The sequence below is a fragment of the Oncorhynchus keta genome, chromosome 21, assembly GCF_023373465.1.
Source record: "Oncorhynchus keta strain PuntledgeMale-10-30-2019 chromosome 21, Oket_V2, whole genome shotgun sequence".
NCBI classification, from domain to species: domain Eukaryota; kingdom Metazoa; phylum Chordata; class Actinopteri; order Salmoniformes; family Salmonidae; genus Oncorhynchus; species Oncorhynchus keta.
Genome location: NC_068441.1, coordinates 45,453,510 through 45,479,042, shown reverse-complemented (window position 1 = coordinate 45,479,042; position 25,533 = coordinate 45,453,510). Strand labels below are relative to the sequence as shown.

General features: G+C 42.5%; 1 protein-coding gene across 4 annotated transcripts in view; it reads left to right on the top strand.

Moving 5' to 3' along the window:
- The window catches only part of LOC118372930 (cadherin-22), a 325,996-nt gene that overhangs the window by 104,337 nt on the left and 196,126 nt on the right, over positions 1-25,533 (top strand). For 3 of the 4 annotated variants that reach the window (XM_052474023.1, XM_052474025.1, XM_052474024.1), the window contains 2 exons: positions 8,579-9,893; positions 14,538-14,618. In XM_052474023.1, the coding sequence (XP_052329983.1) occupies positions 9,672-9,893; positions 14,538-14,618 (303 nt within the window). In that variant the 5' untranslated portion in view covers positions 8,579-9,671. The remainder of the gene's footprint in view (positions 1-8,578; positions 9,894-14,537; positions 14,619-25,533) is intronic. The other variant, XM_052474027.1, reaches the window with a different exon arrangement.

The window sequence follows — 25,533 nt, the reverse complement described above, 5'->3', positions numbered from 1 at the left end:
ATATTAAGTGAATTTAAAAAATCTGACCAGTGAATCTCTGCTTTCATCTTGACCCAGAAAAGGTTGGTGACCACTGGCTTAAAGGAACCTGCGTGGTCATTGTTTTTTACTCGCTTGTTGTACAGGGAACCTCACTAGTGTACACAACAAGAAAATTAACCAAGTGAGATGAGAGAAAGGAGCATGATGAAGAGCTGCAGAGAGGAGGAGGAGCATGATGAAGAGAGGAGCATCATTAAGAGAGGAGGAGCATGATGAAGAGAGGAGCATCATTAAGAGAGGAGGAGCAGGATGAAGAGGAGGAGCATGATGAAGAGGGAAAAGTTTTGAGAGATGGAGTAATGCAGGGTAGAAAATTAAACATACAAAGGGAATAACATGACTGGAAGAGAAAAGCAGATGGCTCTAAAAACCTGAAAAATTGAGTTGTAGAATGGAGAGAAAGGGAGCCGTGGGGAGAGAAAGGGAGACGTTGGGAGAGAAAGGGAGCCGTAGGGAGAAGAAGGGAGCCGTAGGGAGAGAAAGGGAGCCGTAGGGAGAGAAAGGGAGCCGTAGGGAGAGAAAGGGAGCCGTAGGGAGAGGAAGGGAGCCGTAGGGAGAGGAAGGGAGCCGTAGGGAGAGGAAGGGAGCCGTAGGGAGAGGAAGGGAGCCGTAGGGAGAGGAAGGGAGCCGTAGGGAGAGGAAGGGAGCCGTAGGGAGAGGAAGGGAGCCGTAGGGAGAGAAAGGGAGCCGTAGGGAGAGAAAGGGAGCCGTAGGGAGAGAAAGGGAGCCGTAGGGAGAGAAAGGGAGCCGTAGGGAGAGGAAGGGAGCCGTAGGGAGAGGAAGGGAGCCGTAGGGAGAGGAAGGGAGCCGTAGGGAGAGAAAGGGAGCCGTAGGGAGAGAAAGGGAGCCGTAGGGAGAGAAAGGGAGCCGTAGGGAGAGAAAGGGAGCCGTAGGGAGAGAAAGGGAGCCGTAGGAAGAGGAGACTTAGGGAGAGAAATGTAACTAAGGTAAAGTAGCTAAGTGGGAGAGACTAAGAAAGTGAGAGACAGAAAGGGATAGACTGTTAAAAGTTAGCAGGATGAGTTTGTACTATTAAAGTGTTATATTAAACCACCATAGAATGCTTCAGCTGCAGAGGTGGAGAGAGGAAGAGTATGGAATGATATTAGAAGAGAACCAGAGGGAGAGGTAGAGAGGAGGAGACTGAGGGGGAGGTGGAGGAGAATGTGGGAGAAGAGGATGAGATGGGGACGTGTAGACCGTAGAAGAAGAGGAAGATGAGATGGGGAGGTGAAGATAGTAGAAGAGGATGATGAAGAGGATGATGATGGGGCGGCAGGGTAGCCTAGTGGTTAGAGAGTAGTACTAGTTACCGAAAGGTTGCAAGTTCAAATCCCCGAGCTGATCCTGAACAGGCAGTTAACCCACTGTTCCTCGGCCGTCATTGAAAATAAGAATGTGTTCTTAACTGACTTGCCTAGTTAAATAAAGGTAAAATAAAAAAATAAAAAAATTAGATGTGGAGGTGGAGACAGTAGAAGAAGATGAGATCGGGAGGTGGAGACAGTTGGAGAAGAGGAGGAGGGGATGGGAGGTGGAGACAGTTGGAGAAGGGGATGAGATGGGGAGGTGGAGACAGTAGGAGAAGGGGAAGGGATGGTGGAGGATTAGAGGAGGAGATGGGGAGGTGGAGACAGTAGGTGAAGAGGATGAGATGGGGAGGTGAAGACAGTAGTAGGAGAAGAGGAGGAGATGGGAGGTGGAGACATTAGGTGAAGAGAATGAGATGGGGAGGTAAATACAGTAGTAGGAGAAGAGGAGGAGATGGGAGGTGGAGACAGTAGGTGAAGAGGATGAGATGGGGAGGTAAAGACAGTAGTAGGAGAAGAGGAGGAGATGGGAGGTGGAGACAGTAGGTGAAGAGGATGAGATGGGGAGGTGGAGACAGTTGGAGAGAAGAGGAGGAGATGGGAGGTGGAGACAGTAGGAGAAGAGGATGAGATGGGGAGGTGGAGACAGTAGGAGAAGGGGAAGGGATGGGGAGGTGGAGACAGTAGGAGAAGGGGAAGGGATGGGGAGGAGAAGACAGTAGTAGGAGAAGAGGAGGAGATGGGGAGGTGGAGACAGTAGGTGAAGAGAATGAGATGGGGAGGTGAAGACAGTAGTAGGAAAAGAGGAGGAGATGGGGAGGTGGAGACGGTAGTAGGAAAAGAGGAGGAGATGGGGAGGTGGAGACGGTAGTAGGAAAAGAGGAGGAGATGGGGAGGTGGAGACGGTAGTAGGAAAAGAGGAGGAGATGGGGAGGTGGAGACGGTAGTAGGAAAAGAGGAGGAGATGGGGAGGTGGAGACGGTAGTAGGAAAAGAGGAGGAGATGGGGAGGTGGAGACGGTAGTAGGAAAAGAGGAGGAGATGGGGAGGTGGAGACGGTAGTAGGAAAAGAGGAGGAGATGGGGAGGTGGAGACGGTAGTAGGAAAAGAGGAGGAGATGGGGAGGTGGAGACGGTAGGTGAAGAGGATGAGATGGGGAGGTGGAGACAGTAGTAGGAAAAGAGGAGGAGATGGGGAGGTGGAGACGGTAGTAGGAAAAGAGGAGGAGATGGGGAGGTGGAGACGGTAGTAGGAAAAGAGGAGGAGATGGGGAGGTGGAGACGGTAGTAGGAAAAGAGGAGGAGATGGGGAGGTGGAGACGGTAGGTGAAGAGGATGAGATGGGGAGGTGGAGACGGTAGGTGAAGAGGATGAGATGGGGAGGTGAAGACAGTAGTAGGAGAAGAGGAGGAGATGGGGAGGTGGAGACAGTAGGTGAAGAGGATGAGATGGGGAGGTGAAGACAGTAGTAGGAGAAGAGGAGGAGATGGGGAGGTGGAGACAGTAGGTCAAGAGGTGGAGACGGTAGGTGAAGAGGATGAGATGGGGAGGTGAAGACAGTAGTAGGAGAAGAGGAGGAGATGGGGAGGTGAAGACAGTAGTAGGAGAAGAGGATGACATGGGGAGGTGAAGACAGTAGTAGTAGGAGAAGAGGAGGAGATGGGGAGGTGGAGACAGTAGGTGAAGAGGATGAGATGGGGAGGTGAAGACAGTAGTAGGAGAAGAGGAGGAGATGGGAGGTGGAGACAGTAGGTGAAGAGAATGAGATGGGGAGGTGGAGACAGTAGGTGAAGAGGATGAGATGGGGAGGTGAAGACAGTAGTAGTAGGTGAAGAGTATGAGATGGGGAGGTGGAGACAGTTGGAGAGAAGAGGAGGAGATGGGAGGTGGAGACAGTAGGAGAAGAGGATGAGAAGGGGAGTGGAAGACAGTAGTAGTAGGAGAAGAGGAGGAGATGGGAGGTGGAGACAGTAGGTGAAGAGTATGAGATGAGGAGGTGGAGACAGTTGGAGAGAAGAGGAGGAGATGGGAGGTGGAGACAGTAGGAGAAGAGGATGAGATGGGGAGGTGGAGACAGTAGGAGAAGGGGAAGGGATGGGGAGGTGGAGACAGTAGGAGAAGGGGAAGGGATGGGGAGGAGAAGACAGTAGTAGGAGAAGAAGAGGAGATGGGGAGGTGGAGACAGTAGGAGAAGAGGATGAGAAGGGGAGTGGAAGACAGTAGTAGTAGGAGAAGAGGAGGAGATGGGGAGGTGGAGACAGTAGGTGAAGAGGATGAGATGGGGAGGTGAAGACAGTAGTAGGAGAAGAGGAGGAGATGGGGAGGTGGAGACGGTAGGTGAAGAGGATGAGATGGGGAGGTGGAGGCGGTAGGTGAAGAGGATGAGATGGGGAGGTGAAGACAGTAGTAGGAGAAGAGGAGGAGATGGGGAGGTGGAGACAGTAGGTGAAGAGGATGAGATGGGGAGGTGAAGACAGTAGTAGGAGAAGAGGAGGAGATGGGGAGGTGGAGACAGTAGGTCAAGAGGTGGAGACGGTAGGTGAAGAGGATGAGATGGGGAGGTGAAGACAGTAGTAGGAGAAGAGGAGGAGATGGGGAGGTGAAGACAGTAGTAGGAGAAGAGGATGACATGGGGAGGTGAAGACAGTAGTAGTAGGAGAAGAGGAGGAGATGGGGAGGTGGAGACAGTAGGTGAAGAGGAGGAGTTGGGGAGGTGAAGACAGTAGTAGGAGAAGAGGAGGAGATGGGGAGGTGGAGACAGTAGGTGAAGAGGATGAGATGGGGAGGTGAAGACAGTAGTTGGAGAAGAGGATGAGATGGGGAGGTGGCGACAGTAGAAGAAGATGAGGATTGAGAGAAAGATGACAAAGTGAGAAAAGAGAAGGATGAGAGGGACTGAGAGAAAGCGAGAGCTGATGGGCGTAATGGAGGGGTGGGGGGGAGTGACAGAGAGGGCCTGTCGCCTGGTCACTGGCCCCACGCCCATCACTTTGCAGTGATCAGTCTCCCAGTCCGTCATCTGCCGCTTGCCAGCTGTCAGGGGGCCTGCTCTGGGCACGGCCACTGATGTGAAACCGCAGCCATGTTTAAGAATCAATCCACTGCCCTAAAATTTCACGAATGACTGCAGAGCTTGCTAATAGCTTTTGGGGTGAAAGAGATGCCTTGCGACTGTACTGTATCGGGTAGCTGGCTTGCCCCTGCTTGGAAGGTCTTTAATTGACACAGTGCTAATTAGCCCGGTTACTAGCAACGAGCTTCCACGACCTCTCTTGTGTGGCCAAGTTGCGATAGAGAACGAGACTTCCCTCTATCGTGCGCTTTCTCTCTCTCTCCAACTCATTAGGGTGTTATACTTTTTTTGGACCTCATTAAGAGTAAATGCATACGCACTTAATGAAATTCCCAGAGTGAGCTAGAAAAACAAGGATTTGGCAGTCTGGTTGCTGTTTTGAAATGCCAAGCGGTTTGGTTTGGAGTCAAGCAAATGTTTCGGTTAGAGAGCAACTTCAGAGCTGTACATTCACCCAGAAAAGTTTTTGATACAAATGGTTTCTAATTAATCATATACGCACTGCCAAGCACACAGTTAAAATATCTCAAGTTAAGGGGGCAGGCTAAGCGTAGATAGGCAAAAAATTATTTAATCTGGGTTTTTCTCCCCAAGCCGTTTGCCTTTGAGGCGGAAAGGAATAAACAACGACTTTAACTTTGAAGTCAGCTCTTTAGCTAAAACATACGAGTCTAATTGGAGACATGAAAAATAATATTTTGGATAAATTAAAGTCGAGCAAAAAGACTTGCAAGGATATTTGGCCAACTTTTGTTCAATATGGACGACGTAAATGATTCATTTGACCATATTCAATTGGATTGAATCTTTTCCTTTCACTGCATTTATTTTCATCTTATTCTGTTTGTTGCTAATTGAGTTTTTTCCCTCCTAGATGTCAAGGTTTTCCATTGGATCAAAAAGCCATGTTGAATTGTGACTTGAGTCACCTTTGCCGCTTCTTCCTCTAAATGTCACACGTCATAACCTTTTAACATCACAATAATTCATAGATGCAAGACTGAGGGACAAACGGCAGTGCTGCTAGTACTCAGTATTATACAAGACTGAAAACAAAGCTATCAGATCACAGCTTTTCACAACCAAATACATGACACAATCAAATGGAAAGCATCTAACAACGCAATTGTGCAGTCTGCCTTGATGCTATGCATTTTATTCATGGTTGGGCTGTATATATCACAGAGTGATATCTGATTATGTAAATATACCGTATGTTCACACTTCGCAGATGTTGTACTTTGTATACAATATCTGCAGGTATATATGATTGTGTTCTCCTTACACAACTTGTCCTTGAATAACAATGACCATGTTGAAATTTACATTTTAGAGTTCAATATGTGTTCAGGGAGAGTGTCTCATACCTACAATAGCTGCACCAATGCAATGCAAAACCCTGCCACAAAGCCCTGCCACAAAGCCCTGCCTCAAAACCCTGCCTCAAAACCCTGCCTCAAAGCCCTGCCACAAAGCCCTGCCACAAAGCCCTGCCACAAAACCCTGCCACAAACCCTGCCTCAAAACCCTGCCACTAAGCCCTGCCTCAAAACCCTGCCACTAAGCCCTGCCACAAAGCCCTGCCACAAAGCCCTGCCACAAAGCCCTGCCACAAAACCCTGCCACAAAGCCCAGCCTCTCAGCCCTGCCACAAAACCCTGCCACAAAGCCCTGCCACAAAACCCTGCCACAAACCCTGCCTCAAAACCCTGCCACTAAGCCCTGCCTCAAAACCCTGCCACTAAGCCCTGCCACAAAGCCCTGCCACAAAGCCCTGCCACAAAGCCCTGCCACAAAGCCCTGCCACAAAGCCCAGCCTCTCAACCCTGCCACAAAGCCCTGCCACAAAGCCCTGCCACAAAGCCCTGCCACAAAGCCCTGCCACAAAACCCTGTCACAAAACCCTGCCACAAAGCCCTGCCACAAAGCCCTGCCACAAAACCCTGCCACAAAGCCCAACCTCTCAGCCCTGCCACAAAACCCTGCCACAAAACCCTGCCACAAAGCCCTGCCACAAAACCCTGCCACAAAGCCCTGCCACAAAGCCCTGCCACAAAGCCCTGCCACAAAGCCCTGCCACAAAGCCCTGGCACAAAGCCCTGCCACAAAGGCCTGCCTCTCAACCCTGCCACAGAACCCTACCACAAAGCCCTGCCACAAAGCCCAGCCACAAAGCCTTGCCTCAAAACTGCACCTCAAAACCCTGCCACAAAGCCCTGCCACAAAGCCCAGTCTCTCAACCCTGCCACAAAACCCTGCCTCTCAACCCTGCCACAAAACCCTACCACAAAGCCCTGCCACAAAGCCTTGCCACAAAGCCTTGCCACAAAACCCTGCCACAAAACCCTGCCACAAAGCCCTTCCACAAAACCCTGCCAGAAAACCCTGCCACAAAGCCCTGCCACAAAGCCCTGCCACAAAGCCCTGTCACAAAGCCCTGTCACAAAGCCCTGCCACAAAGCCCTGCCACAAAGCCCTGCCACAAAACCCTGCCACAAAGCCCTGCCACAAAGCCCTGCATCTCAACCCTGCCACAAAACCCTGCCACAAAGCCCTGCATCTCAACCCTGCCACACAACCCTGCCACAAAACCCTGCCACAAAACCCTGCCACAAAGCCCTGCCACAAAGCCCTGCCACAAAGCCCTGCCTCAAAACTGCACCTCAAAACCCTGCCACAAAGCCCAGTCTCTCAACCCTGCCACAAAACCCTGCCACAAAGCCCTGCCACAAAGCCCTGCCTCAAAACCCTGCCACAAAACCCTGCCACAAAACCCTGCCACAAAGCCCAGCCTCTCAACCCTGCCACAAAGCCCAGCCTCAAAACTCTGACTCAAAACCGAGAGGCCTTTAAAACTATGTTTTCCTACGTCCTATTCTTTGGCTTCATTCACATTGCTCAATTGCAAATACCATGCACAGTGTTCGTTTGACCTCAGTCTGACTTTGAATAATTTTACAAAACAAAAAAAAAACGAAATATTGGAGAGCTTCACCCAGCTAGCACAAAGGCACAGTAGGTTAAACAACTGCTGTCCTGAAGCAGCTCGAAACAGCTTTCCTCGACTTCTTCCTCCCACTGGTGCTGCAATCTCTTCGCCTTGAGGTGGTGACACCACAGACACATTAAAATGTATTTTTTTCCCGTTCTAAAGGTTTCACAAAGCCCATTAATCACAACCTCTTCCTGCGATGCAGGCTCGCCGCAACGCACCCCCACTTATCTACTCCCGCCACACCGCAACGCACCGCCTCTTATCTACTCCCGCCACACCGCAATGCACCGCAATGCACCGCCTCTTATCTACACCAGCCTCGCTGCAATGCACCGTCTCTTATCTACTCCCACCACGCATCAACGCACTGTCTCTTCTCTACTCCAGCCTCAACGCACCGTCTCTTATCTACTCCAGCCTCGCACCACCTTGCCGCAACACACCTCCTCTTATCTACTTTCTTTGCAACGCCTCGCCGTAAAACACTGCATGTTATCTACTCCCACCTCGCCGCAAATCACCTCCTCTTATCTACTCCCGCCTCGCCGCAACGTACCGCCTCTTTACTACTCCCGCCTCTCTCAGCAGTGTTTGTTTGAGGCATTAGGGGGCTGTTGTCGTGATGGATTGAATTAATACTTTTATCCAATTAGTGTTCCCTCATGCAATTAATCAGCTGGCCGGGGTTAGGACCGCTTGGTTGGCCGGACTAAAGCAGACAGATGCTAGTGGCCTGGCTCATGAAGAAGAACCATCCCTCTCTTTCTCTCTTCCCTCTATTCTACAGCATCCTCCCCTCCACACACCTGGCGCTCCCTGCCCTCGTACAGTACTGCGCCATCGCTCTTAGAGCACATTGTTCGGGTTTCTTGTCGAGCACAACAACAGACCAGCTGAAAACAGTTCACTCCAGATAATCCACAGAAAAACAAACACATTTTCATTATTGTGGCTTGAGTTGTGAAGAGCTAATAAAAAGATAAATGAGTTCAGGCTTGAACACGTTTTGTTTGCAGTGCGCGTTTGGAAAATGTATACAATTTCATATACTGTGTGATGAAAGACCCTGCAGTGTTAAAGCCCAACCAGTGATGGATTCCATCTCTGTTCTACAGGAAAATGTGATGGTAACCTATGCTATTCTTTTTGGTATTTTGCAGGTTTTGCCACTACTCTCAGGTCCTCTCACTGGCTGAATCATCCAGAAGAATAATGGACAAAATAAGATCTGAGCCAATGGAGTCTCCTGAAGGATACTGTTCTCTAATACTGGAATGAAGTGACAAGAGATGGCAGCTGGACCATACACACAACCCTAGGATCCTGGATCTGGAGAGAACCTTTTGATCTGAGGACCCGAGTATCAGAATGATCCACTTTTCTTTGAAATCCATTGCTAATGAGTTCGAAAATAGAGAACAAAGATATTGAGAAAGATAACCAAGCATTTTAGTGAGAATCAGTTCCAATAGTTTGGAGATAACTTTGGGTATCTCACTATGGGTTTCTGTAAGATTTGAACCCTGTCATACCAGGTAAAACCCACATTGTCCTTGACAATTATACAAATGCCATTTCAATGGTTATCGGTCCCATGATCTTCTCAAAGGACCCCTATCAATTAAATGATTTCCCAAATTAATGTATTATTAATGTGTATTGGAATCAAGTAAATTACCACGTATGGATTGAAAGTGTCAATTTTAATTCTCAGGGAGTTTAAAAAAAGTCATTGTCAGGCCCACTCCCTTCACCACAATACTTGTGGTAAAGATTGAAAGATTGAAGCTGCCTTAGAACATATGGGAAAGTTTGTCTTGGAAATCTTGAATGCAGTTTTCACTTGCACAGTAACAAAACACATCTCTGTTACCCGAATGAATTTGATACCAGTGTAGACAGACAGGTGAGATAAGTCAGGGAAAAACCCGATGGAGAAGATTACATGGGAAAGATAAGGCCGGTTCAAAATGACTTGCCAAGTTTCTTCTGCACAGAGAAAAAGCCTTCTGTAGCCTGTCCAAAGTCATGATGTGCCATGGCATGCCCTGCGTCCTGAGTTGGAACTATTTAAGACAATAGAACTATTTACGACAATAGAATACTTAAGAATCTTGTGGATTAATCAAGTGTCCTAGAACAGAGATTTTGGTTGGCCTCTGGCTTTCATTTCTTCAACATTGCCGGTTTGAGGACTCTTTTCACCTCTTTGGAAATCCCCGTCACATGTAGAGCCAAGCAGGATTTTCCAAAATGGCTCCCTCTTGGAGACTAGGAGCATGTAGCCTGTTGGCGGCCCTTTGGCTTTTGCATTGCTGTAGTTGTGGATGGTCGGAGAGGACTAGTGGCATGGCCAAGGGAGAAACTAAGGAGCAGGAGCTCATGTCCCATGAACGAGTGAAGAGGGGATGGGTGTGGAACCAGTTCTTTGTGGTGGAGGAGTACACAGGCACAGAACCTCTCTACGTTGGAAAGGTAAGACTTTGAGAGTTTTTTGTGTGTTTAGGGGAAGAACACTAACATTACAGTTGAAGTTTTTTGCTCTAGTTTTTTGCTCTAGACATGATTCGAGTTGATTGTGATTTGATTTGTATGACAAGTTAGGATTGGAAAGGATAAGACGTGCTGTGCTATCAAATCAGATGGAATGTTTATGCCAACTGCAAAAGAAATAGGGATGGTTCTTGTATACATTTTACTGCATACTCATGTCTGTCTGAATTCAGTCTTTTGCAATTGAATTTCATATTTTGAACTCTAATCCGAATGGTTCTTCTTATAAAGGCAGTGTTAGAATCCCTCTGTCTGCCTCTGTATTATTTCTCTTAGGGGACAGCAGTCTATCTCTTCAGCCAGGATCCATTATGGGACTTAGTCAGACTTAGAGAGAGAATGAGAAGAGGAGAGAGAGGGGGTGGCGGAGTGAAGATGGAGAAACAGATGGATAGGCAGACAGACAAACCGACCGAACAAAGATGAGCTCAAAAGAACGAGCTGGAAGGAGAGAGAGAAGGGGGGAAAAGAAGGGGTGGAAAAGGGGGGAGAGAAGGGGCAGAAAATAGGTGTAAAGAAGGGAGGAGAAGGGTGGGAAAGAGGGGGAGATGAGGGGGATAGAGCAAGGGGGGGGGGAAGAGGGAGAGAGAGAAAGGGAAAAATAGGGGGAGAGGGAGAAAGGGAAAATAGGGGGAGAGGGAGAAAGGGAAAAATAGGGGGAGAGGGAGAAAGGGAAAATAGGGGGAGAGGGAGAAAGGGAAAATAGGGGGAGAGGGAGAAAGGGAAAATAGGGGGAGAGGGAGAAAGGGAAAATAGGGGGAGAGGGAGAAAGGGAAAATAGGGGGAGAGGGAGAAAGGGAAAATAGGGGGAGAGGGAGAAAGGGAAAATAGGGGGAGAGGGAGAAAGGGAAAATAGGGGGAGAGGGAGAAAGGGAAAATAGGGGGAGAGGGATAAAGGATTAATGCATTTTAAAGTAATTAATTGCTAGAGAGTGTGGTGGGGCAAGCAAGTTGCTGATATATAAATGTGGTCGAGGCATAGCAGGGGGGAAAGAAAGAGCAATTATTTTCTTAATAAAATTACCCAGAATTATTGCTCTTCATGAAGCACAAGCCAGGACTATTAATAGTCACTGGGTGGTGGTGTTGCCGGACTCAACCGTCGCTAAGGATATCAAATACTTTAATTAGAGCCATCTAGTATTAAATATGGCCAGCGTGCCTTTTATCAGCCCTGGTCATTTACAACACATTTTTTCTGACTTCTTCTTCATCCAACTCAGCAAAGATGCCAAAGCTGTCCTACTCCGGCCATTCATTTGCTAATGAAATATGTTTTTCACTAAATGGTCACTCACATCGCAATAACCTGGCAGCTTCGTTCAATACATTTGGGTAATGAAATTCCTTAGTCTTCTATGATTTGAGAACCCCCCTGCTTCCTATTTCCACACTGGTTTTCTGGAGGTAGCTTACTACTGTATACCACATCTAATATTGAGATATAAGATGCACTCGTGACTCCATTGACATGCAGGGAGATGCACTTACACTGAAAAAAAATTCTCCAGCAGATTGAAAAAATCCAATCCAAAGCATCACTTTCCATAGTCTTATTTTCTTTCCCTCAACAATAGATCTATGTTCCTCAGAGTTCTCTCTCTCTCTCTCAATTCACTCCAAGGCCTCCTTTTGAAATTCATACATTGTACTGTGTATTTTGTGCTGCTGCACATCTCTTCTGACCCTAAACATTTATTTCTGTTAAGTTCATGATTCAAATGCTGAAAGCTTTATTTATCCCATTCACAGTACTTACAGTGCCTTCAGAAAGTATTCACACCCCTTGACCTTTTTACGCATGTTGTTGTTACAGCCTGAATTTAACATTGATTACATTTAGATGTTGTGTCACTGTTTTACACACAATAACCCATATTGTGGAATTCTGTCATTTTTTTAATGTTTAGAAATGAATAAAAAATTAAAACCCCTTTGTTTTTTTTGTTTGTTTTGTTTTTTTAACCTGGCAACTCAGTTAAGAACATATTCTTATTTTCAATGACGGCCTGGGAACAGTGGGTTAACTGCCTGTTCAGGGGCAGAATGACAGATTTGTACCTTGTCAGCTCAGGGGTTTGAACTCGCAACCTTCCGGTTACTAGTCCAACGCTCTAACCACTAGGCTACGCTGCCGCCCCTGTTATGGCAACACTAAATAAGTTCAGGAGTAAAAATGTGCTTAATAAGTCACATAATAAGTTGCATGGACTTTGAATGACTACCTCATTTCTGTACCCCACACATAGAATTATCTGTAAGGTCCCTCAGTCGAGCAGTGGATTTAAAGCACAGGTTCAACCACAAAGACCAGGGAGGCTTTCCAATGTTTTTTAAAGAAGGGCACCGATTGATAGATGGGTGAAGAAAACAGACATTGAATATCCCTTTGAGCATGGTGAAGTTATTCATTACACTTTGGATGGTGTATCAATACACCCAGTCACTACAACGATACAGGTGTCCTTCAGAACTGTTTCCTTGTCTTGATATTTGTATGTATTTTTTGTTGTTGTATCTCTCTGCGTTGTTGGGAAGGACCCATAAGTAAGCAATCTTACTGTTAGTCTACACCTGTTTACAAAGCATGTGACAATTTGAAACCACTCATGGCTTTCAACATGAGGCCCAAGGAGATTTTAAAACAATTACGGAGTTTAAAGGCTGTGATAGGACATAACTGAGGATGAATCAACAACATTGTAGTTACTCCACAACACTTACATGAATGAGTGAAAAGAAGAAAGCCTGTACAGAATACAAATATCTCAAAACATGCATCCTGTTTGCAACAAGGCACTAAAGTAAAACTGGAAAAAAATTCTAGAATACAAAGTGTTATGTTTGGGGCAAATCCAATACAACACATCACTGAGTACCACTCTTCATATTTTCAAGCATGGTGGTAGCTTCATCACGTTATGGTTATGCTTTTCATCTGCAAGAGAGTTTTTTGTTGTTGATAAAAATAAACAGAATATAGATAACTAAGCTTAGTCAAAATCATAGAGGAAAACTTTGTTTAGTCTGCTTTCCAACAGACACTGGGAGACAAATTCACCTTTCAGCAGGTCAATTACCTAAAACACAGGGGCAAATGTACGCTGGAGTTGCTTACCAAGAAGATATTGAATGTTCCTGAGTGGCCTAGTTACAGATTTTACTTAAGTAGTCTTGACATTCTATGGCATGACATGACAATGAATGTATAGCAACCAACTATTTTTTTTTAATGAATAATGGGCAAATATTCTACAATCCAGGTGTATAAAGCTCTTTAGACTTACCCATAAAGACTCAGCTGTAATCACTGCCAAAGGTAATTCTAACACGTATTGACTCAAGGGGTTGAATACTTATCTAATTAATATATATTAGTATTTTATTTTCCATACTTTGACAGAGTATTTTGTGTCGATCGTTGACCTAAAAATTACAATGAAATCAATTTGAATTCCACTTTGTAACACAACAAAATGTGGAAAACGTAAAGGGGTGTGAATACTTTCTGAAGGCACTGTACTTGCCCCTCTCCTGTTTTAACACTTGATGGTGGTTCAGTTAAAACTCCTGTACAGTAATATGCATGGATCCACTTTTCTTATTGTACTCCATGTGATTACAGAATCCATCTAGTCTATTCACTGGGGTGAAACGTTACCTAATAGGGTTATCACAATATACATTTTCCATTGCAACAAAGAAGGAAACACAAAGAAGATGGTCTTTAAAAACATGCAGTATGCTAAACATTGAGTTATATCGCTTGTTAAAAAATGAATGTGACAGAAGGCTGTGTGTTTGCAATATATTTTCTAAAGAAATGAAGTCCCCAAGCCGTTTTGTTTCGCAATACTGGTGTCGGGACAAATCTATTACAGGTTGAAACAGAAAGGTGTTCCAAGGTTTCCATTCAGATTCATCTATAGAAGAGATATGAAAGTGGTTATTCCATCTCAAGAGCCTTTTAAGAAGTTCAATGTTGATGCTGAACCATATTCAGGAGCTAGAAGCTTACAGCCATGGACAGAATGACATTCTTGTTCTGTGGTTAGAGCTACTCACAACTTCTAATGATACATGTGAACTCGTAGAACCCATTGTCAGTTAGAGGCATTCGGATACAATCTGACAGTGATGTATCTGAACCGAAGGTCTAGATTCTTAGAATATGGAACCTATATTGTTTAAGGGGGGAAATTACATTAATACTTGTACACCCTTATTGTAGTAACTACTTGTCAGTTTGTTAATTAGATATAGTAAAGCAGGGTTCTAACCATTATAAACTAGCAGATTTAAAGACATTATAAACCAAGAGAGTATTGCATTTACTCTACTGTATATGCTTGGTTGATTGATTGACTGATTCATTCATTCATTTTATTTCAGTGTCATACCGCATTTGGTGCCCAGCCCATAAGAGCTTACAAGACACGAATCATTAAACATGTGTGCAAAAAAATAATTACATTTTACATTTTAAATGTATAGATCATAGTGTTAGAGCATACTGTTTGGTGACACAACCTTTGTCTCAAGCTGTATTCGTTTGTTTCATTGCAGATACAAGATGTCTTAGACTCAGTTAAAGCCACAATCTGTGAGATGTGCATACCACCAAACAGTGGGCCACCAACAAAAAACGTAAGCAATCGAGCAAATGCATCCCATGACATTTTCGCATGGACTTGTGATTTCCATGATATATCTGTAGTGATATATCTGTAGTGATCAAGGAATAACTTCAATGTTTAAGCATTTAGTCTAAATCCTGTCTAAGCTGAGCTACATGGAATTGTTTATTTAATTTTTAAATTTTAAGACCTCTTGAAGTATAAAAATATAAGACATTTAAAAGTTTCCCCTTAAACCACTCAAGTGTTGCTTTAGTAGTATGCTTAGGGTCATTGTCCTGCTGGAAGGTGAACCTCCGCCCAGTCTCAAATCTCTGGAAGACTGAAACAGGTTTCCCTCAAGAATTTCCCTGTATTTAGTCCCATCCATAATTCCTTCAATTCTGACCAGTTTCCCAGTCCCTGCCGATTAAAAACATCTCCACAGCATGATGCTGCCACCACCATGCTTCACTGTGGGGATGGTGTTCTCGGAGAGATGAGAGGTGTTGGGTTTGCGCCAGACATTGCGTTTTCCTTGATGGTGAAAAAGCTCAATTTTAGTCTCATCTGACCAGAGTACCTTCTTCCATATGTTTGGGGAGTCTCCCACATGTCTTTTTGCGAACACCAAATGTGTTTGCTTATTTTCTTCTTTAAGCAATGTCTTTTTCTTGCCACTCTTCTGTAAAGCCCAGCTCTGTGGAGTGTACGACTTAACGTGGTCCTTTGGGCAGATACTCCAATCTTCCACCATGGAGCTTTGCAGCTCCTTCAGGGTTATCTTTCATCTCTTTGTTGCCTCTCTGATTAATGTCCTCCTTGCCAGGTCCGTGAGTTTTGGTGGGTTGCCCTCTCTTGGCTGGTTTGTTGTGGTGCCATATTCTTTCCAAAAAAAATAATGGATTTAATGGTGCTCTTTGGTATGTTCAAAGTTTGGGTTTTTTTTTTTGTAACCCAACCCCGATCTGTACTTCTCCACAAATTTGTCCCTGACCTGTTTGGAGAGCTCCTCTGTCTTCATGGTGCCGCTTGCTTGGTGGTGTTGCAGACTCTGTGGCTTTTCAGAACAGGTGTATTTATACTGAGATCATGTGACAGATCATGTGACACTTAGATTTCACACAGGTGGACTTTATTTAACTAATTGTGCGACTTCTCAAGGTAATTTGTTGCACCAGATCTTATTTAGGGGCTTTATAGCAAAGGGTGAATAGATATGCACGCAGCACTTTTCCATTTTTTTTTTCTTTTTTTTTCCCACAAATTTTTACTATTTTCTGTATGTTCATTACATGAAATCCAAATAGAAATCCATTTAAATTACAGGTTATAATGCAACAAAATAGGAAAACTCCAAGGGGAATGAATACTTTTGCAAGGCACTGTATTTTTAATCTTCGTCCTTACTGCTATTAGCCCATACAAACACATCGGATAACAGATGCACTACATAGAACAACAGATAGCCCCCCCCAAAAAAAAATCTGAATGAAGTTTTTTCTGAAGAGTTTGTCCTTTATCTGATATAAGAAAGATCAGGAAACATATATATTTTTTGTACATGTATTTAACCCCTTATTTTTGTCACGAAACATTCTCCATTTATACTTCCATAACTTTCTTGGACTGGTACCGGGTGACCTTCAGACAAGTCTTGTGAGGCCTGTGGGCGTCCAAAAACAAAACTACTGACAAGGACGTGTTCGTAGGAGTCTCATCTTTCCATAATAGTTTATGCCAAAGCGTCCGGACACTACAGACCATTTTGTGAGAAGGCCGTCTCGTGGTCTGACAAACAGCGCTCTAGCTCTGTCGCCTTTCACTGCAGATGTGGATGTGTTAAATACAGTAGACAGATGTGGATGGGTTAAATACAGTAGACAGATGTGGATGGGTTAAATACAGTAGACAGATGTGGATGGGTTAAATTCAGTAGACAGATGTGGATGGGTTAAATTCAGTAGACAGATGTGGATGGGTTAAATACAGTAGACAGATGTGGATGGGTTAAATACAGTAGACAGATGTGGATGGGTTAAAAATAGACAGTTAAATAGACAGATGTGGATGGGTTAAATACAGTAGACAGATGTGGATGGGTTAAATACAGTAGACAGATGTGGATGGGTTAAATACAGTAGACAGATGTGGATGGGTTAAATACAGTAGACAGATGTGGATGGGTTAAATTCAGTAGACAGATGTGGATGGGTTAAATACAGTAGACAGATGTGGATGGGTTAAATACAGTAGACAGATGTGGATGGGTTAAATACAGTAGACAGATGTGGATGGGTTAAATACAGTAGACAGATGTGGATGTGTTAAATACAGTAGACAGATGTGGATGGGTTAAATACAGTAGACAGATGTGGATGTGTTAAATACAGTAGACAGATGTGGATGGGTTAAATACAGTAGACAGATGTGGATGGGTTAAATACAGTAGACAGATGTGGATGGGTTAAATTCAGTAGACAGATGTGGATGGGTTAAATACAGTAGACAGATGTGGATGGGTTAAATACAGTAGACAGATGTGGATGGGTTAAATACAGTAGACAGATGTGGATGGGTTAAATACAGTAGACAGATGTGGATGGGTTAAATACAGTAGACAGATGTGGATGGGTTAAATTCAGTAGACAGATGTGGATGGGTTAAATACAGTAGACAGATGTGGATGGGTTAAATACAGTAGACAGATGTGGATGGGTTAAATACAGTAGACAGATGTGGATGGGTTAAATACAGTAGACAGATGTGGATGTGTTAGTACAGTAGACAGATGTGATGGGTTAAATACAGTAGACAGATGTGGATGGGTTAAATACAGTAGACAGATGTGGATGGGTTAAATACATGGGTACACAGATGCGGATGTTTTAAATACAGTACACAGGTGTGGATGGGTTAAATACAGTAGACAGATGTGGATGGGTTAAATTCAGTAGACAGATGTGGATGGGTTAAATACAGTAGACAGATGCGGATGTTTTAAATACAGTAGACAGATGTGGATGTGTTAAATACAGTAGACAGATGTGGATGTGTTAAATACAGTAGACTGATGTGGATGGGTTAAATACAGTAGACAGATGTGGATGTGTTAAATACAGTAGACAGATGTGGATGGGTTAAATGGGTTAAATACAGTGGACAGATGTGGATGGGTTAAATACAGTAGACAGATGTGGATGGGTTAAATACAGTGGACAGATGTGGATGTGTTAAATACAGTAGACAGATGTGGATGTGTTAAATACAGTAGACAGATGTGGATGGGTTAAATACAGTAGACAGATGCGGATGGGTTAAATACAGTAGACATATGTGGATGTGTTAAATACAGTAGACAGATGTGGATGGGTTAAATTCAGTAGACAGATGTGGATGGGTTAAATACATTAGACAGATGTGGATGTGTTAAATACAGTAGACAGATGTGGATGTGTTAAATACAGTAGACAGATGTGGATGTGTTAAATACATTAGACAGATGTGGATGGGTTAAATACAGTAGACAGATGTGGATGGGTTAAATACAGTAGACAGATGTGGATGGGTTAAATACAGTAGACAGATGTGGATGTGTTAAATACAGTAGACAGATGTGGATGGGTTAAATACAGCAGACAGATGTGGATGTGTTAAATACAGTAGACAGATGTGGATGGGTTAAATACAGTAGACAGATGTGGATGTGTTAAATACAGTAGACAGATGTGGATGGGTTAAATTCAGTAGACAGATGTGGATGTGTTAAATACAGTAGACAGATGTGGATGTGTTAAATACAGTAGACAGATGTGGATGTGTTAAATACAGTAGACAGATGTGGATGGGTTAAATACAGTAGACAGATGTGGATGGGTTAAATACAGTAGACAGATGCGGATGTTTTAAATACAGTAGACAGATGTGGATGGGTTAAATACAGTAGACAGATGTGGATGTGTTAAATACAGTAGACAAATGGTTAAAATATGGGACAACTGTGAATGTTGTTTAGCTTTAGTCAGACTGACTACATGTAAACTGTTCATTGTTGTTATTGTTCATGGACTGTAAATGCCTCTTTGATTGGCTGTGATAGTACAGTCATCTTTGACGACATGTGTAATCAGGATGTGTGTAGGAAGAGTTTGATCACATCTATTTCAATCATTTATTTTGGCATGAAGTACCAAGCACATTTAAAACAATGTGGACGGGATGGAAAGGATTAGAATCTTAGAAGAACTGATCTTATATCAGGGAATAAAGTCTTGGGAAGATGTGAAGGAACAGGGTTACTTTTACCTGGTTCATTTTTGCATTATTTCATGGCTCCTTTTTGCTTCATGTCATGCTACACATCTTGGATTTCACCTTATTGATGGAACGTTGAAGCAGTCTGCTTATATCAGTTAGATTGAATGGGAACGGAAGTGATATAGGCATCAGATACAGTGGATTGAGAATGACTTCCAGATAGTGTTGATTTAGAATAACTTCCAGATACGCTTTATTAGAATAACTTCCAGATACGGTTGTTTAGAATAACTGCCAGATACGGTTGTTTAGAATAACTGCCAGATACGGTTGATTTAGAATAACTTCCAGATACGGTTGTTTAGAATAACTTCCAGATACGGTTGGTTAGAATAAACCTCTTAGAACTCCCCATCCCGGATCCGGGATCGTGACTACGGCTCAAGCTCATTACCATAACGCAGAATGCAAAAAAATATTCTTAGAAATATTTAACCTCCACACATTAACAAGTCCAATAGCTCAAATGAAAGATAAACACCTTGTTCATCTACCCAGCAAGTTAGATTTCTAAAATGTTTTACGGCGAAAACATAGCACATATTTATATTAGATCACCACCGAAACAAAAGACAAGCGGCGGCCATTTTGTCCCAGAAAAAATAAAATTTAAAAGTAGGATTAAAAAATAAATAATTCACTAACCTTTTGAAAATCTTCATCAGATGACAGTAATATTACATGTTACACAGTACATTTTTTTTTTCAATAATATGCCATTTATATCCATAAATCTCTGTTTACAATGACGACATTTCAAAAAATGCTACTCAAATGTCCGGAGAAATGATGATAGCTCCGACAGATAACGTCAGATAACAAGCAATAAACATGACTAAATATACATGTTCTACATATATTTACAAAGATACACTTCTTAATGCAACCGCTGTATTACATTTATTTTTAACGTTACAGACATCGTTCACTGGGCTATACTATGAGTCGGCGCTCAGATATTAGCAGTATGTCTCCTCTACGTTTGGAGTCCACAGAAACCCAAAATAACCACATAAATATTCCCTTACCTTTGATGTTCTTCCATCAGAAGACGTAGAAGGAGTCATACTTACCCAATACATCTTTTGGTTTCACGTTGTGTGTCTCTGTATTAGCATATGTTAACAGCTTCGGCTGAAATGCATCCAAAATGACTTCTGGTCCAGCACTCTTGCGCATCAAAACTTCCAATTTACATATTATATGTCGACTAAACTGGTCAAACTATGTGAAAAATCGAGCTTTATGATGTTTTTAGCATGTAGAACAAAGATCAGCGCGAACAGACAATCCGGCTTCAAATGCTGGATCATGGAAAAGAACGTACTCCAAATCGGCCGCGCACAATAGAGTGCCTGTTTTTCAGAGGGACACGAGCAATTTCGCAATAGAGACTGTTCCTGGATCGGTAGCTGCCTGGGAAGGGTGGGGGCCATGACGTCAAAGTTGACCCAACTTTTCTCTTCACAAGAGAGAGTTTGGGAGAAAGGCTGCCCTGATAGTTCTGCTTTACATACAGACATAATTTAAACGGTTTTAGAAACTTTAGTGTTTTCTATTCAATAATAATTTTTATATGCATATATTAGCAATTTTGTGAAAAAATATTTTCAGTTTACTATGGGCACGCACTTTCTCCAACGGGGGCAGTATAGAGGGGTAGTCTTAATAACTTCCAGATACGGTTGATTAGAATAACTTCCAGATACGGTTGATTAGAATAACTTCCAGATACGGTTGATTAGAGTAACTTCCAGATACAGTTGTTGAGAATAACTTTCAGATACGGTTGGTTAGAAGAAGTTCCAGATATGGTTGATTAGAATAACTTCCTGATACAGTTGATTAGAATAGCTTACAGATACGGTTGATTAGAATAACTTCCAGATACGGTTGATTACAATAACTTCCAGATACGGTTGTTTAGAATAACATCCAGATACGGTTGTTTAGAATAACTTCCAGATAGTGTTGATTTAGAATAACTTCCAGATATGGTTGATTAGAATAATTCCCGATACGGTTGGTTAGAATAACTTCCAGATACGGTTGACTAGAATAATTCCCAGATACGGTTGATTAGAATAACTTCCAGATAGTGTTGATTAGAATAACTTCCAGATAGTGTTGATTAGAATAACTTCCAGATAGTGTTGATTAGAATAACTTCCAGATACGGTTGATTAGAATAACTTCCAGATACGGTTGATTAGAATAACTTCCAGATATGGTTGTTTAGAATAAATTCCAGATACGGTTGATTAGAATAACTTCCAGATACAGTTGATTAGAATAACTTCCAGATACGGTTGATTTAGAATAACTTCCATATACTGTTGATTAGAATAACTTCCAGATACGGTTGATTAGAATAACTTCCAGATACGGTTGATTAGAATAACTTCCAGATACGGTTGTTTAGAATAAATTCCAGATACGGTTGATTAGAATAACTTCCAGATACGGTTGATTAGAATAACTTCCAGATACGGTTGTTTAGAATAACTTCCAGATACGGTTGATTAGAATAACTTCCAGATACGGTTGATTAGAATAACTTCCAGATACGGTTGATTAGAATAACTTCCAGATACGGTTGTTTAGAATAACTTCCAGATACGGTTGATTAGAATAACTTCCAGATACGGTTGATTAGAATAACTTCCAGATACGGTTGATTAGAATAACTTCCAGATACGGTTGTTTAGAATAAATTCCAGATACGGTTGATTAGAATAACTTCCAGATACGGTTGATTACAATAACTTCCAGATACGGTTGTTTAGAATAACTTCCAGATACGGTTGATTAGAATAACTTCCAGATACGGTTGATTAGAATAACTTCCAGATACGGTTGATTAGAATAACTTCCAGATACGGTTGTTTAGAATAACTTCCAGATACGGTTGATTAGAATATCTTCCAGATACGGTTGATTAGAATAACTTCCAGATACGGTTGTTTAGAATAAATTCCAGATACGGTTGATTAGAATAACTTCCAGATACGGTTGATTAGAATAACTTCCAGATACGGTTGATTAGAATAACTTCCAGATACGGTTGATTAGAATAACTTCCAGATACGGTTGATTAGAATAACTTCCAGATACGGTTGTTTAGGATAAATTCCAGATACGGTTGATTAGAATAACTTCCAGATACGGTTGATTACAATAACTTCCAGATATGGTTGTTTAGAATAACTTCCAGATACGGTTGTTTAGAATAACTTCCAGATACGGTTGATTAGAATATCTTCCAGATACGGTTGATTAGAATAACTTCCAGATACGGTTGATTTAGAATAACTTCCAGATACGGTTGATTTAGAATAACTTCCAGATACGGTTGATTTAGAATAACTTCCAGATACGGTTGATGAGAATAACTTCCAGATACGGTTGATGAGAATAACTTCCAGATACGGTTGATTAGAATAAATTCCAGATACGGTTGATTAGAATAAATTCCAGATACGGTTGATTAGAATAACTTCCAGATACGGTTGATTAGAATAACTTCCAGATACGGTTGTTTAGAATAACTTCCAGATACGGTTGTTTAGAATAACTTCCAGATAGTGTTGAGTCAAATTTCTTCCAGATATTTGACAGACTTCTTCCTCTGACTGCCTTTCTCACTTTTGTGTGCAGTTTTTTAGATTGCCAGTTCCTTACAACAAATGTAGTACATTTACATTTGAGTCATTTAGCACAGTGGTTCCCAAACTGTGGGCCCCCCCCCCCCCTAAATTAAACGTTTTAATGGAACTCAGTCCAGCTTTAAACTTACTCTTGAAAGTTGTAATAGTAGAATGCACAAGCTGCCATTTATAAATGAGGTAGTGCATCATCAGTTCCTCTTGTCATCTCAGTCATTACATACTATAGAGGGCTATTTATAACGTGTGAGAAGTGTCCACATCATCTAGCCCATCTCAGTCATTACATACTATAGAGAGCTATTTATAACGTGTGAGAAGTGTCCACATCATCTAGTCCATCTCAGTCATTACATACTATAGAGAGCTATTTATAATCTGTGAGAAATGTCCACATCATCTAGTCCATCTCAGTCATTACATACTATAGAGAGCTATTTATAATCTGTGAGAAGTGTCCACATCATCTAGTCCATCTCAGTCATTACATACTATAGAGGGCTATTTATAACGTGTGAGAAGTGTCCACATCATCTAGTCCATCTCAGTCATTACATACTATAGAGGGCTATTTATAACGTGTGAGAAGTGTCCACATCATCTAGCCCATCTCAGTCATTACATACTATAGAGAGCTATTTATAAAGTGTTAGAAATGTCCACATCATCTCGCCCATCTCAGTCATTACATACTATAGAGAGCTATTTATAATCTGTCAGAAATATCCACATCAACTAGTCCATGTCAGCTTCCGTTTGTTTTTGTTGGCCATTGATATTGCTGTCATTTTTTTGTCACACAAATATCACATGAATACACATTAGACATGGCAAAATGTATAGGATTGCAAGAAAATTTGCATTTAAACTACACTATTTTCTTTGGACCCAATGACAATGTGTAGAATTGTAGGAAATACGCTTTAAACCTGCAACATTCTCTCCACCAACAAGAGCGGTGTGAATAGTTTGAGTAATGAACAGTGCTTGTGCCCATAGAAATAGACGTGGTGCACGTTCACAGAGGGGCCGTGGGATGTTCCCTAATGCCCCAAGTGAAATTGTTTTGGAACCCTTGATTTAGCAGACACTCTTATCCAGAGCGACTTACAATGAATGCTTTTATTTTTAGATAGCAAGGTGAGACAAGGACATTTTCCCGCGGTATATCCTGATCTCCTATTCATTCAGCTGCCTCATTTTGATGTCCTTCAGTAGGCTGGCTTGCCCTCAGGCCAAAGCGACACCATTGGTCTTCGTTAGTGCGCTGACCCCTATTTGGCAGGGCAGTTCCATATCTATGTACCCGTCTGTGTGTTTTTCTGTGTGTGTCAGTATGTGCGTGTGTGTGCGTGTGTTTTTCTGTGTGTCTGTATGTGTGTGTCAGTATGTGCGTGTGTTTTTCTATGTGTCTGTATGTGTGTGTGTGCATGCCTGCGTGACTTTGTTTGTCTATACACTCGTTGCTGAGGAAGCAGGCAGCATTTACAGTGTTGAAGAGTTGACCAAAGGTGCACGACAGATTTGATTATTGTAGCCACAAGGCATTGGCATGTCCCAAATGGCACCCTATTCCCTACATTGTGCACTACTTTTGACTAGGGCCCTATGGACCCTGGTCAAATGTAGTGCACTATGTATGGAACAGGGTACCATTTAGGACGAAGACCCTGTTTCCATCTCGAGTAGGAGGTGACATTATGAGTCCTGTTTATAGACATATTGTTTTCTTCCAAGTGCCAACACTATTGTTGTGATAAATAGCTCCTTTTTCTTCCTGATGGGGAAGGTTTACTGCAGGCCTAGACTGCGTCCCAAATGGCACCCTTATCCCTATTTAATGCACTACTTTTGACCAGGCCCCATAGGGGTGTAGTGCACTACATAGGGAACATGGTTCCATTTGGAATGTGTCCCTACTCTTTTGTTTGGTTGGAAGGGGAATTTAGCTGGCAATGGCATGCTGACATTGCTGATGGTTATGATTGCCAAGCATTAAGTGAAGCCCTGGTTTTGACCTTTTGTTTGAAGTTCACAGCTTAGCCACGGAATCACTTTGATGAGGACATACTGACGGATGGACTGACACATTGGGCCTGAAGGGAGAGAACGAGCATGATCTGTGAAAAAAAATCACATTTCAGCTGCGTTGTTGCCTACTCACAACAAAATACAATGAGCTCCAAAAGTATTGGGACAGTGACATTTTTGTTGTGGTTTCAGATCTGTACTCAGTCGCTTTGGATTTGAAATAATACAATGAATATGAGGTTAACTGTCAGCTTTAATTTGAAGGTATTTTTATCCATATCGGATGAACCGTTTACAAATTTCAGCACTTTTTAAAAATAGTCCCCCCCATTTTAGGGTACCAACAGTATTATTACAAATTCACTTGTGTATTAAAGCAGTCAAAAGCAGTGGTGTAAAGTACTTAAGTAGTACTTTAAGGGTATTTTTACTTAAGTCGTTTTTTTGGTATCTGTACTTTACTATTTATATTTTTCACAACTTGTGCTTGTACTTCACTACATTTCAAATGAAAATAATGCACTTTTTACTCCATACATTTTCTCTGACACCCAAAAGTATTCGTTACGTTTTGAATGCTTAGCAGGACAGGAAAATTGTCAAATTCATGCCCTTATCAAGAGAACATCCCTGCTCATCCCTCGTGCCTCTGATCTGATGGACTCACACATGCGTCATTTGTAAATTATGTCTGAGTATTGGAGTATGACCCTGGCTATCCGTAAATATAAAAAACAAGAAAATGGTGCCGTCTGGATTGCTTAATATAAGGAATTTGAAATGATTTATACTTTTACTTTTGATAATTAAGTATATTTAAAACCAAATATTTTTTTACTTTTAATCAAGTAGTATTTTACTGGGTAACTTTCACTTTGACTTGAGTCATTTTCTCGTAAGGTATCTTTACTTTTACTCAAGTACAGTGGCTTG